At 29.5% G+C, this 15,149-nt stretch overlaps 1 protein-coding gene across 1 annotated transcript; it reads left to right on the top strand.

Annotated features, from left to right (window-relative positions):
- Positions 1 to 11,694: 11,694 nt before the first annotated feature.
- LOC11446076 (ras-related protein RABA1f) lies at positions 11,695 to 14,756 on the top strand. Its single transcript, XM_003593637.4, has 2 exons — positions 11,695 to 12,261; positions 14,051 to 14,756. Exons 1-2 carry the CDS (start codon positions 12,041 to 12,043, stop codon positions 14,481 to 14,483), a joined length of 654 nt encoding a protein of 217 aa, XP_003593685.1. The 5' UTR covers positions 11,695 to 12,040; the 3' UTR covers positions 14,484 to 14,756.
- The last annotated feature ends 393 nt before the right edge of the window (positions 14,757 to 15,149 follow it).

Genomic DNA, 15,149 nt, shown 5'->3' with positions numbered 1-15,149 from the left:
GAACAAGAATCATAAGCTGACACATTCAATAGCGATTCTTCCTCAAATAGACGTCACCGACACATGATCGAAAATCATCTAGTAGAAGTTTATGATTTTTGAAGGAAAACTTTAGCTTGATGAGTTTGTAAATAGGTGGCATTTCACATGGGAAAGGTTAATCCTTTCCCACCATGGGAAAGTTGGATTCAATGATTAGATTAAGTGAAGAACATATTCTTAACATGTTCTCTTAACACTAGATTTTTCTTCACACTATCTTCCAACAATTTAAAAATTCTGAAAATTAATTTTCAGAAATTAAAAAAATCGAAAAAAATATAAAAAAATTCAGATAATTTTCTTTTTAAAATTCTGTATTTCATTTATTGAATGTTAGAATTTTTTTTTTTGAAAAAATGAAAAAAATAATTGTTTAGAATTTTATTTCAAAAACCTTATTTTCCAGAATTTTATTTTCCTAGAAAAATAAAAAACTATAATTTTAAAATATTTATTTAGGATTTTTATTTTTCAGAATATCTTATTTTATTATGAAATTAAAAAATATATTCTTTTTAGAAAAATAAAAACTTATCTTAGTTTCCAAAATTTTATTTTTATTGAAATAATTTTTTTTCTTCAAAAAAACAATTCTAACATTCAATAAATGAATTACTGAATTTAAAAAAAAAATTATCTGAATTTTATTATATTTTTTTAATTTCTAAAAATTAATTTTCAAAATTTTTAAATTGTTGAAAGATAGTGTGAAGAAAAATCTAATCATTGAATCCAACTTTCCTATGGTGGGAAAGTATTAACCTTTCCCATGTGAACACACACCTTGTAAATATACTTCAAATTGTTGATAAAGTGTTTGAGTACAAGGAGGTACCCAAAGAGAAAAAGGTAAAGATTATTGCTCTCAAGTTAAAAAAGCATGGTGGGGTTTAGTATGAGTAAACAAAGTTGTTTCCCACCATGGGAAAGCTAATTTAAACGGTTAGATTAAATATAGAGCATAGTCTTATCATACACTCTCAACACTAGAATTTTTTGTCACTATCTTCCACAACCATCACTCTCCTTCATCCCCACCAACCCATCACCATCGTAACCATCGTGATTTTTCTTAAATTCCCAACTCTTCTCCACCATCTCTCATTTCAATGTCATATCCAATCTTTCAACTTGAAATATAAAAACTCATTAGTCTAAAAAATCAAACAATTCAAATAAAATCAGATCTCCAAAACAAATATATGTCTAGATTATAAGTGTGATAGTTATTTCTTGCCTTGAACTAGCCTAAAGATCCAAAAAAATAAATCTTTTTTTTTTTTTTAATCTGGAAAACGAAAATGGATATGAGAGAACAAATATTGACGAGTTTTTTCAATCAGGAAACAACAAATTACCTTATTTTACCTTCTATTATCGTGAGATTCATGTGAGAAGAATCAAATCAAATCAAATTAAAAAAGATAAAATAACAAGAAAATTGAGTTATGAGAACAACAAAGAGCTTTTAGCTCTTAGCTTATAGCTTATAAGCTCGTTTGACAAAAAAAGTTCTGTTTGGTAACACTTTTTCACCATGAGTTTATAGCTTATTTCACGAGCTTATAAGCTATTTTTCAGAAACTATTTCAAGTAGCGTTTGAGCTTATAGCTTCTCACTTTTTCTTCCAATTTTACCCTTATTATTTCAATTAAATTTCATTTTCATCCATTACAATTTTTATAATAATCTACGTAATAAAGACTACTATCCCTTTATTCTAATTTTTGTATATATATCAGCTGACCTTTTTTTTTTGTTTTGAAAAAATATATACCTTTGTTTTTTTTTTTTTTTTACGAAACAAAATACTATTATTCTATTAGTATTACTTTTATTTTTTTATTTTTTTATTTTTTTGAGGTAAGTATTTTTTTAAAGAAAAATTAGTTTACAAAATTACAAATACTTAAATATTAATTGATATAATTTTTATTATGAATTAAGAATACCATTTATGTCATTTTACATTTATCAATTAGTTGAACCGCTATTTTTACCAAACACTTCAGTTAGCTTATAAGATAAAAACTATCAGCTAACTTATCAGCTAAAAGCTATTAGCTAGCTTATCATCTATCCGCTATTTTTACCAAAGCTTACTAATTTCTCAATTGCTAATATATGCAATTTATCATTTAAAAAATATTCAAATTTTATTTTACAAATGTCACTCTGCATAAGGAGGTGATATATCAAATTTGTCCTTGTAGCAGTAGCAGTATGCAGATAAGAAGCATGTACATGATACATACTACATAGTACTCGATATCTGGTTTGACTATGAGCAGTTCGTTTGTGTTGGATTGGTAGAGAAAATATGTACATGATAATGATACAAGGTTGTGCTTTCAGCTGTCATTCTTTCAGGAATGAATGACTACTCACTGATTTGTGGAAGATGCATGCATAGGGAGGTAGCTTGAGGTCCTATGCTATTTTATGCTAAATTTTGGTATGGATTAGACGTTAAGTAAAGAATCGCCACAAACATCAACATTTCTTTCCTTTTTAAAATTTAAATAAAAGAGAGAAACATCATATTTTGTCTTACTATAAGAAAAACAAAATCTGTAGTACTCCAACCATTATTTTTCAACAGTCATTTTTAAACAAAATTTGTTTTAATTTGATCAAATGCATCAGATCTTTTAAATTAGATGTTATATTGTTACATTGTTATTCTTTTTTTTTTTTTGTCTTATTTTTTATTTAACAAATTTGTCGTTACAAAATAGTTATATTGTTATTCATTTTTCATCAAACTTCTTTAGAAAGTGTCTGTGTTTTTATTTAATATTGAAATGACATATCTAAAGGTAAGAGACATGTATTTATCTTTCTTGTAATATCGTCTTTACCATTTTTAAAGGTAATAGACATGTATTTATCTTTCTTGTAATGTCGTCTTTACCAATTCTAAAGGTAATAGACAATAAATACATGTCTATTACCTTTAGAAATGGTAAAGACGACATTACAAAAAAGATAAACACATGTCTCTTACCTTTAGATGATGTGAGTATGAGAGAGAAAGTTGTCACAAAAATTGTACAAAATAGATGTTCAAATATCATTTCTTCTTAAAAAAGATTCAGAACATCAAATATGAGTATTTAAACACGTTTTCTTGTTTCTTCATTTAAGCATAATTTTACAACTAAATGTTTCATAGACAATAATATAAATCAAGTAATTGATTTCGTTTCAAACCTAGATTAGATAATGCACCTATGAATCATATTTTTGAGATCATTAAATTTGGACAAACCGACATACTATTAAGTCAACATAAAAAATTTCAACTTAGTTTGATAAAAAGAAGGTAATGGTAAAAAAAATTATGACGTAGAAGATCAACTTATTGCTAAAAAAAAAAAAAAAAATCAAATAATTAATTATTTTTGACTTAGTGTATGTTTGGTATCATGATTATTCACATTAATTTGACAAAAGCTATAAAATGTAGTTTTTAAAAAATTATGACGGATCATATTCTAAATATAAAAAATTATGATGGATCATATCGATTTTAACATATCACAATGATCCCAAACATAAACTTAAAATTATAAGGCAAAATGTAAAAATATCAAATAATATTTTTTTAATATCTTTAATACTTAAATAGTCAATACAATTAGACTTAAAGTTATAAGATCAAATTCTAACAACTAGACTAAAAATTTCCAAGGACAATAAAATAGTTGTATCGACTATATTTAAGTAATAAAGATATTATAAAAAATATTATTTGATTTTTTTATAAACCAATTTTGATATTTTAAATTAATAAATTTGCTTAACCAAAATGTTCCATAGGTAACACTTTACACTTATAATAAACATATTTCCCTATAATAAAAATAAAAATAAACATATTTTGTTTCGAAAAGCAAGAAATAGTTTCTTCTCAGCAAATGTGGCATTCGGAGGCTAGCTTAGTCGTTGAAACATCATTCCGAAGATAGATCTTTGATTTTGTGGTGATAAAAATTTATTTTGAGTAAATTGATTAGGTAGAATTGATTTTGATTTAACTTGAGTTGAAAGTAATGTGGTTTATGATTCTATATATTTATGTAAATGTGGGTTGAACTATAAATTTTGGTGTAATAATCAATTCTAGAATTAAAAATTGTAAATTCCATCTTTAAGTAGAATCAATTTCAGAGGCAAAATCAATTATATTTGAAAACAATTAAACATATCTAAATCAATTCTATTTATTTAAAATCAATTTTGTCATCTTTAATTAAAAGTGGAATCAAATATTATATAATTAAAAGTGAAACCGAATATATTCGTCTTAGAAAAACTCATTAACCACTTGAGTTCAACAACTTGATTGATATATATATATAAACTCTTATAGAATATGATAAGAGATAATTATATCAATCTCGACCTTTTTCCTATTATTCTCTCAGTCTTACAGTATCATAAACACAAATTTGAATATATTTACTTGAGAGTATACAATATTTTACTTAAAAAAAGTGATACATGTAATATTAATTAATTGATACAGCTCAAAAATAATAATAATTAAGGGCCATATACATTTCATATTTTTCTTGGTTTCATTTTCACTTCAATCATTAATAAACATAAGAGAATATAAATATACTATTCTCCTTACAATTTTATTTTACATATTTCGAAAACAAGTATCGCATTTTTTTAGAAATATTTAAAATAGTGTCGCTTCAATTGATTAGAGCTTGTTTGAAACACTTCCCAAAATTTTTTTTTTTAAAAACTTGAAAATTAAAAACTTTTTTGCTAAACTATTTTTAAAATTACAGATTTGGAAACTGTTTTGAATTTTTTAGTTTTAGGGACTAAAACTAAAACATGTAAAATGATAACTATTGTGAGAAGAGAACTTGTATATTTCAAAAACTGAAAACAAAAACTATTTCTTAGAGGCTCTTAGTTTTGTATTTTATTTTTTAGGGACTCTTTTTTAAGTGTGATTGGACTGCATTCATTTTGTGTTAATGTAGTTTTAGTGGTTATAAATTTACCACATTTAAAGTCAATAAGTGTGGTTTTCAAGGTTGGGGCGTGAACCCGGCATATATAATGCAACTTCATTATCAATTGAGTTATATTCACGGTAACGGATATTATAAAGATTATTAATATTTTAAGGGTCCTGCTAACCAGTGCTCCCGGGGCACTGGTTAAGCATACCATAAAATGGAATTATTACCATAAAAGGAAACTGTTTTTGACATTATTATAAATTAATTACACAATTTCAATGCATTAACTACTATATAATTTCCTTTTTCATACCCTTAACCAGTGCACCGGGGGCACCGGTTAGCATTTTTCATATTTTAATTAGCTCTTAGCTTCAATGTCTCAAGTGATTCTCTATAAGCCTCTCATATTGTTTCTCAAAGGAACATTTGTTCTTCTTCTTTGGTGTTTCAAGGTTGTGATGGATTGTTTGTAGTCTACCCTTCTAATCTTTTGGTTAGGCTTTTTTTCAATAAAATCCTAATTATCGAGAAAAAAATGTAAATTATTTTTATTATTTCTGAAAAATGCATTCCTCATGTATGTAACTTGCTTTACACCTTGTCTTTATCACCATTCTCTTTAAACTGAAATGTACGTAATTTATTTGATTTTTTTTTTACATGCAATAGGTTCGAACATTGTGGGGTTTTAAATTGATCCAAGTAGAATTCTATCAATGTGATGTTGGATAAACGGAAGCAACTTGTTACTTGTCCCATAAAGAGGAGGACTTGAGAGACCCAAATAAAAATTCTAGGGTAGTCTCATAAACGATTTAAAATGAAAATATATGATATGTTTGTTGATTATTAAATTTTACATTTAAATATACAAGATAGAAAATGAAAATGATTATGAATGAATGCATTAAATATAAAGTGACAAGATCAGAAAGTGAGAAAAACTATATATTTTCTTAGTACTGAATGAATGTATCTATGTATCTATAAAAATCTTTTGATAGGTTCTGACATATGAGAAGGGGAGGGGACCATATGCATATGCATATGCATGGCAAACTCTCTTTATGTGAATCTCTGATCTCACTCATACTCTCTGTTTAGGGCAGACAGACAGGAAACTAGGCAGAAAATTGGGACTACAATCGCATCAAACAACTTTAGCAACTGAAGTAGACCTTCCTGAGACCTAACTTTACTATACTTTGTGTTTAATAAGTCTAGTACCTTACAACTTTTGGAACCTCATTTGGCATTTTTGCCATAACACTCCTCCTTCTGTCCTATATTACACTACACAAACCACAAATAGAGTTTGATAAACAATAAAATCATTATAGGTATAAAATTTGTTCATCCAATTAAACAATAATGTAGATGAAAAATTATTTAATAATCACATTAGTACAATAGTACTTAAATAATGTTATAGACTCGTTTTTTAACCTTGATCATCTATAATTTGATTTATTTGATATGATTTACTATTTTACATTCATCTCATGGATTTCATTTGCTTGTCATTTGTCTTTGACTTTTTGGAGCCTTTTAGTGTTTTTAGATAAAAAAGAATGATTGATGAATAATTAATTTAATTAATAATACGTGTGTGATAGATAAATTACATTGGACTATGTTAGTAGACGGTGAAATTGTTCAATCCACCAAATATTGAGTTTTCAAAACAAATAAAAGATTTCCTAAAATAAAATTAAAGATAAAGATATATGATATGTAATCACGATTAAGATTTTCACAAGAAATTAGATATGTTCTAAAAATTTGTTTATAAGTGAAAACAATCATCACTTTACACATTGATTTAGCAATGGTCGGGTTAAATTCAATTCTAATACAGTATCACATAGCTTATCTAAGATTTGATTTGTTTGGCAACGTGTTGTCGAGTCTATTGGATGTGTTACAATCTTACAAATGTAATCCTCACCTTACAAATGTACAATCTTGAGCGTAAAAGGATGTGTTACAAGTTTTAGATGGCATAAAATGTGATCTGAAAATATATTTATAAATAAATGTAATCCTTAGCTTACAAGTTAATTTTGTAAGAATTGAATTAGAACACACAAAAATTTAATAATTATCGTTCAAACTACCGAAAAATATCTAAATATTCTATAAGAGGTGATCCCACTATTTAAGATTCGTTAGGTGCTACAACTTGAAAAACTACATTCTCATATTATAGACACGTCTTCACTATTATAGATAGGTCTTAATTAATTTCAAATAGGTCTATGTTTTACCTAATGTTTGAGCAAACTAAACTAACTTACTAACATTTTTTTGAACAAACTAACTTACTAACATTAACATTTGCTTAAAAAAATTCTTATTGTTTATAATTAGTTTTTGTTTATTGAAAGCTCATGTATCCTTTACTCATGCAGAAATGGGTGAAATTCACTCATGCTGCAATATTAACACATTTTATTTGCAATTTTGCCATTTAAAAAAATTTTCCAAACCAAATTTGTTTTTCTAGAAATGTGGGAATCACTTACTCATGTGCTCTAAGTTTTCGTTGTTAATTCTTATATCGTTTATGAATGAATTACATTTGTATCTATGTTTTAAAATTTTATGTGGAGATGCATTGTGAAGAGCATTGGTTGTTTCCAACGCTCACCCGAACTCTCGAACCCTTATGGAGTGTTTGGTTTGGTGCCAAAGCAAGCTTTCTCATGCTTGGCGTCAAATTCCTAGCTTCTCCTCAAAGGCACGTTTTTTACTTTCCCATCGTTAAAGCAAACAAATACTTACAATATCAGCAATTAAAATTACGGATATGATTATTAAGTTTGTATATTGGGTTTAACTCATTCTTACAAAATCGACTTATAAAATAATGGGTGTTTAACATGGGACTCGAGTTTTTTTCAATAGGATCGGATCAATATAACTGTGACTTCTAATACTAAATGGATGGAAATTATAATTAAGAAGTAGGAGAAAAAACCCTAAAAAAAGTGCAAAACGTGCACACGTAAATGTACTTTTGACAACAATAATAATGAAGAAAAACTAGCTATAAATCCGTACTAAACATATCCATAAAGATGAAGGCATTGCTTTGCTGATACCCATTCTACCTTTACCTGTTACTGTCTGTATGATGCCATTAATTTATTACTTTTACTTCTGTACAGAAGACAGGGCCTTGATCCTCTGCTATAAAGTCCACCATGCACGTTTATTCATTTATTGCTTTCTTTTCTTTTATTTTCCTTTCTAATCATCTTTCCCTTTTTCTGTTCCCACCGTTCTGTCTGCACCAAAAATGAGACTAAAATCACTAAGTTTTCTTCATGGACCACACACTGTAGTTCAACTTCAACTTGTTCTTCTTTTTTCTGTCAAGTCACTGTGTGTGTGACCTCTTCCTCTCTGATCATCAGTGTTAAAAGCTTTCTGTTCTGTAGGTTTCTTATTGGAGGGATTACCATGCATGATTATTAGGGTTTTAACTTTAAACTATCACATAAATCATTGGAGTTTTCATATTTCTACCTTTACCTAGACTATGTATATAGACTTATAAATACTATTCACTTAAAAGTGATTTGATTCTACTGATATAATTAATCACTTTTCACTAAATAAAATTGACTTGTCACTGTTTTCACAGTTAAAAGCCTTCTTATACGTATTTCTCAACTTATATCAAGATGATGTCACTCCCATGTGATATGATATATATATACTCTTTGAATTGATTATATGACTAATCATCTTTAATTAGTTGGAAATTTAGTAACATATAAAGCTCTTGACTCCTTTGCTTAAGATGTATTTTGATGAGTATATATGAATAGAAGTTAGGAATGAATTAATGTGTGACGTAGCTAAAGTTGCGCCAACGACGACAGTCACTAAATGCTAACATGCACGTAGTAAATACACAACATGGTGTAAATTGAATGCTTTAATTTTGTTGCACATGGTATCACAATGCACATCGTTGCATTCTAGGGATGGCTAGCTAAGCATGCTTATAATATATATCCATGGCACAGAAAATTTTGGATCAGTTACAGACAGAAAGTTATGCCACTTATTGGTTGTGTAGCATTTATTTCATGACTTGAAAATACTACACATCAGAGAGGTCTTTTTTTGTTGTTTATTTAAAAACCAGATACTTTTGTTGCGTAATTTTCTTAAAGTCATTCAGGAACAAATCATGCATGATCCTCTATAGTTGCTGCAAGTGCAACAAAATTTAGATCTGTTAGATGTGAATGCATATAATAGCATGCTGTTACTTTAGATCTGTTGCATTTATTTATTCACACAATTATATGGCGAAATTTTCTGCTAGGAATCAAAGTTTAGAATCAACGAAGTTTATAGCATAAAGTGTTATATATTATAGTACATCTTACAATCACCTACCTAGCTCACAAAATAACAAATCAATAACATAAGTAACTACCGCAACTAAGATTCGATGAGACTAAATCTCAAATCTTAATTACAAAGCCCAACAGGCCTAACCGATATATCACCATTTAATTACATAATGTTATTTTCTTATGTGATTTGAGTATCATCTCTGCGCAATTGTAAATACTAGTCGTTTTATTTGTGCACCATATAAAACTCTTCTTCCAGAGATTTAACACCGCTTCATTTGCAGGGTTTGATTCGAACCTTCAACAAAGTCGTTTTTTTGTTTGGGTTTAGGGCTTCCATGTTTCTTTTATCTAGGTTTAAGCCATGGCTTCGATTGATAAATTATCTTCCTAGTTATAGCAGCTATCCCTAATGCCTTGCCCCTCTCCCTCTAGTCGGGTGCTAAGCCTTGGGAGTGAGAAGAGAAGGAAAGGAAGAAAAAAATAAAGGCCATTACTTTTTCCATCTTATAAGTTTTTCGTGCTCTATTCAGATTCTAAAATTGGAAATATTTTAACGTGTTTTTAAAAGTTTTATGGGGTGTTTATATCATTCAAATTCCATAATCCGAACTATATAAGACGCGCGAGAAACTCTTGAGGTGTGAAAAGAAATCGTCAAAAATAAATGTGAGGCATCTGACCCATGTCTTCTTAGTTTTGGTTCAAATTTCAAACCCAACTTCAATCCAACAACAACAATAAGAGAATTTCATTTCCCCACCCTCCTGATTTCTCACACTCTCTCCAATATTTTTATAATATATAATCCGAACGCTAAAAATACGTTTTAGATTATATAATCTAAATACTTTTCATATAACCATTTTAAATATTTTCCCCTTAAATATAAGTGATTTCTTATATATATTTATCATTACTTTTTCTAAATCTAAATTATTATTATTTTTTATATAGGAAACCATTAAGGTGAAAGGATGACGCCCCATTCTAATGCAATGAAAACTTTCCGACTTACCACAAAACCAAAAATTCAGAGTTGTTTTTAAAAATATTCTCCAATTTTTCTTAAAAAAAATAAAAAATTCTCATATTAATTCTTCCAACCTCTTCTTGTGGGCATTGATTTGCATAGCTGAGGTTTGAGCTCTGAATTCTTTACTTCTTCACACTTGTAGTGTGTTGGTCTAGCCTGTAGCCATTAAATTAATTGAATTTTTTTTTTTTGTTGTAATAATCATATAAATTATATGCATTAATTTGCATCACACAAATTATATAATCAGTTACAGTGTGTTTTTAATATTTTTGAAAAATAATAAAAGAGGAATAAAAGAACATTGAGAAGTCTTAAAGTCCTAACTAAACTCACAAGTGCTAAAAATGTTAGACTGAACATCAAATTGATGATCTTTCTGTCTAAGTTTCAAGTGATTATTGTCATTTCCTCTATGTAAGAAAATAAATTACAATGAGGAAACTCAAAATAATTTATATGAGATAATAAGAGACTTTTTTTTCAATTTAAATAGAGATCCACTTCTAGAGAGCTTTGTCACGATTTTATTAGGTTCGAGTGATTAGTCTAGTTGTATGTTTGATTCCATTTCTAGATATCAAAATTGACTTTAAAGGTGTAGAATTGATTCTCACATGTTTAAATGTTATCGAATAAAATTGATTATAAATGAAGTTAGGATTTATAGTTTTTGAATCTACAATTGATTTCACATACAAATTTATAGTTCAATTCATTTTCATTCAAACATAAGTCGTTTTTACTAAAATCAATTATTTATAACCAAAAAGAAAATTCTTCATAATTAATTCTAGGCTTAAATAGGTCTTTCGTCCATGCAAATATATGTCATTTAAATTTTCGTCCATGAAGTTACTAATCCTTCCAATCTGCCACTGCAAAATTTAATCATTTGACTTTTGGTCCTAATTAGGTTTTTTTTTGCTTAGGTGGGTTGGCATTAACGACGTGGTGCCCATATGGCAAGTGATGATTGAGCGAGGTGGTTAGTTTAAATATGTCTTTCGTCTCTGCAAATATATGCAATTTGAATTTTCGTCCCTGAAGTTACTAATCAGATGTAATTAGAACCATTTTTCAAATGATTAATATTTGCTATGGCAAAATGGAAGGATTAATAATTTCAGAGATGAAAATTTAATTGACCTATATTTACATAGACGAAAAACCTATTTAAGCTTTAATTTTTATCAAAAATCAATTATTCGGACCGCACAACCAAACATGCACTCGGTTAAAAAAAAACAAACACCAGAGATGAGTTAACTTGTTTGCATTTAGGAGGTTACCATTGCCAACAACATTCCCCAAAACAAATAAAATTTGCCAACTAAAAACCCCCAACACAACACAACACAACACAACACACACATTGCTGTTTCATTCGATTATTAGCTTGTCGTTGTGTTGTAATGTTACCTTCGACGTTATTCCAAATCTGGATTTCATAGTATGTTTCTCTGATTATTAATACATTCAAATCACAGAAACCCTTTTGAATCTCAAACATACCCAACTCATCAAAATCATTTTTTTTCATCCCTGATTGATTCTCTCTCTGTAGAGAAAAAGGGGGTGTGTTTAGCAAATGGGGGCGTATAGAGCTGATGATGATTATGATTATCTGTTTAAGGTTGTGTTGATTGGTGATTCTGGTGTTGGAAAATCCAACCTTTTGTCGAGATTCACAAAAAATGAATTTAGCCTTGAATCTAAATCCACCATTGGGGTTGAATTTGCAACCAGAAGTATTAGGGTTGATGATAAGGTTGTTAAGGCTCAGATTTGGGATACTGCTGGTCAAGAAAGGTTAATATTCCTTTCCTTGTTCTAGATTTTGGTTATTGCATTTTGATTAGGTTATTTAGCCATGGCCCAATTTGTTTTTTTAGGTTTTTTCTTCTTGTTTTGATAAATGTGTGAATGTCTATGATTTGATTGTGATGGGTATGAGGCTTTATGCTGATAGCTTAGAAGATGAAGTACAAGCTGCTTTTATGCATTATTGTTTGATACCCCTTGTGTTTGGTAAAAGGAAAATGTTAGGCTAATTAGGGATTTGATCGTTATTGTTTTTGTGACAGAAATTTGGATTGTGTTTTATGTGGCCATTTGTCTTGCAATATTATTAGTGGACCTCAATGCACTTATTGTTTCAATTGGATTAATAGATCCTACCTTTTATGCGTTTATGTCTTGTTTGAATATGGCATTCACATGAATAGTCTGTTCTTTTGTCGTGTTCTATTTGCATATTATAAAATGATGTTGAAGTTGCCTGTGAACACAATCTTATAAAGTTATCACTTGGCTAGTCGTGCTTGCAAAGGTACTCTTAGAATATATCTCATCATATTCGGGACTCATAACACATACCCTCATACCCGATAGTGGAAACCTTATAGTAGGCGCTCCAACAAATTTTGGATAGACTTGGATAGAATTTGGGTTGAGCATTACTTAACTCTACAAAACCACTCTGTAAAGCGAGAGCTGTCCCCAATTATAAACACGTGACCTTCAGATCTTCAGTTTGACGCCTATTTCTCTTAAAATAACAATTATAGTAGTTTTATTTGTACTGGTTTGTCCAAGTCCATTTATGACCCTAACAATTGCTAATTGGAACAAATGAGTCGCCAGCTTCTTCTAACATTTCATTTTTATAGACATCCTTCATATGTAAATAGTTCTTAGAATTTCCAATGTGAGACTCTTAACAATTACCAATGTCTTCAGTTTTTAATATGTAAAATTAAGATGCTCTAAGCTAAGTAACTTCAAATCATTTTGTTTGTATGATATACTGTTATCTGTCCCGAGCTGGAATTTGACTCGTTAGCTGTTACTAAAATGACTTGCCTTGAAGGATATAGTTGTAATAACTAATAATTTGAATTCTTGTGTTGCTAAAATGTGAAGATTTCCCCCCTCGTTTGAAGGTTGATGTATTAAGATCTTCATATAATTATCACATTGTAACAGCATGAGGGAAATTGTTTGATCATATAATAAGTCACTACATACTAAGAAATAGAAAAGGTTAAATCATGTTGGAGCTAGTATCGATCTGATTGCTTACTTACCACTAATGTCTTAACTTTGTTGTGTGATGGTAGCTTAAAAGGAAATTATTATGGTAATGTTGGTAAAAACTTGTTAGCTGAAGAGTCTTAGACTTAAGGTAATGTGCAAAAGTGGTGTCTGTCATCTAAATTTGCTATCATTAAAAAACTGGTTCAGTGGAATCTATAAGCAACTTATATTTCCTTTATTTTGTTACATTATTATGCGATTACATTCCTTTATGTGCTAAAGTGGATTTTTGTAAGCCAAACATCTTTAATCCTCCTTTTTCTGCAAATTATATTAATCATTCCATGCATAATTTAGTTTCTTAATAAGGCCCATAGTTGAATAACACCAAAATCCTCCTGCAATGGAACTTAGTAGTCTTGTTGAGTAGTAATCCCAACAATAATCTTCAAATCAATGTAACATCGCCGAGTTTTGTTGCCCGGATGAATAATTATTTTCAATTCTGTATTTTATTGACATGACATGTAAGATATCTTAGCCTACTTTTCCTTTTCTGAAGGTACCGAGCAATTACAAGTGCATATTATAGAGGAGCTGTTGGTGCTTTGCTAGTGTATGATGTTACACGTCATGTTACATTTGAAAACGTGGAGAGGTGGTTGAAGGAGCTGAGAGACCACACAGATGCCAACATTGTGGTGATGCTTGTTGGGAACAAAGCAGATTTGCGTCATTTGCGAGCGGTTTCAACTGAAGATTCGACAGCTTTTGCAGAAAGAGAGAACACATTTTTCATGGAAACCTCTGCCCTCGAGTCCATGAACGTTGAAAATGCCTTCACTGAAGTGCTGACACAGATCTACCGTGTTGTGAGCAAGAAAGCCCTTGAGATTGGTGATGATCCAACGGCACTACCGAAAGGACAGACAATCGATGTTGGATCTCGGGATGATGTATCGGCTGTGAAGAAATCAGGATGTTGCTCTGCGTGAGCTTACAGTAAAAGTTTCTGTATTTTTACAGTAAACATATCCATGTCTATATTCTTATAAAGAGATCATTCTTTCTGCATGAAATTGATTGTCTAGACTCTAGAGAGCATCACTCCTAACTTTCGGCATTGGTCTGTAGCAAAATCTGTTCAATATTAGTTAGATGTTTAGGAAACGTGCACTTTCATTTCGCTTGGTTCGTGTTTCTTTTGAAGGTATTCATTTATCTAATTTCAGGTTTTATTGAATATTTACGGTGGCTTGTTTGGATTAGTCTGTACTTTTTGGTAGATCAGAATTTTTTGCCGAGATAAGTATTTGGTTCGGGAAACAAGGTAGTTTCAGGTACAAAAGTCCATTTCGACTTATGTTGAAATTAAAAGATTCATCCTTAATTTAAGGGGATTTTAACTTTTCTTGTTTTACAAGTATTTTTGCTGATCAAATCATACCTATCCTTAGAAGATAACCTTGCAAGACGTTTCAGATCTAACAAAGAGAATTGTCATTATTCTCATTATCAACCACGAGCCTCTCATACACCCATGCATGGTCCTTGACCCAACCACTGATCAGTTTTTGATGTCATACCCTTTGACTTAACCGATTGAACCTTACCAAAATCTGGATCATTCTGACCGTCACATTTCACTTCTTGAGACCATT

Source organism: Medicago truncatula, chromosome 2 (genome assembly GCF_003473485.1).
Source record: "Medicago truncatula cultivar Jemalong A17 chromosome 2, MtrunA17r5.0-ANR, whole genome shotgun sequence".
Classification (NCBI taxonomy): Eukaryota; Viridiplantae; Streptophyta; class Magnoliopsida; order Fabales; family Fabaceae; genus Medicago; species Medicago truncatula.
The sequence above is the reverse complement of the archived record's forward strand: the minus strand, read 5'-3'. Positions and strand labels throughout refer to the sequence as shown.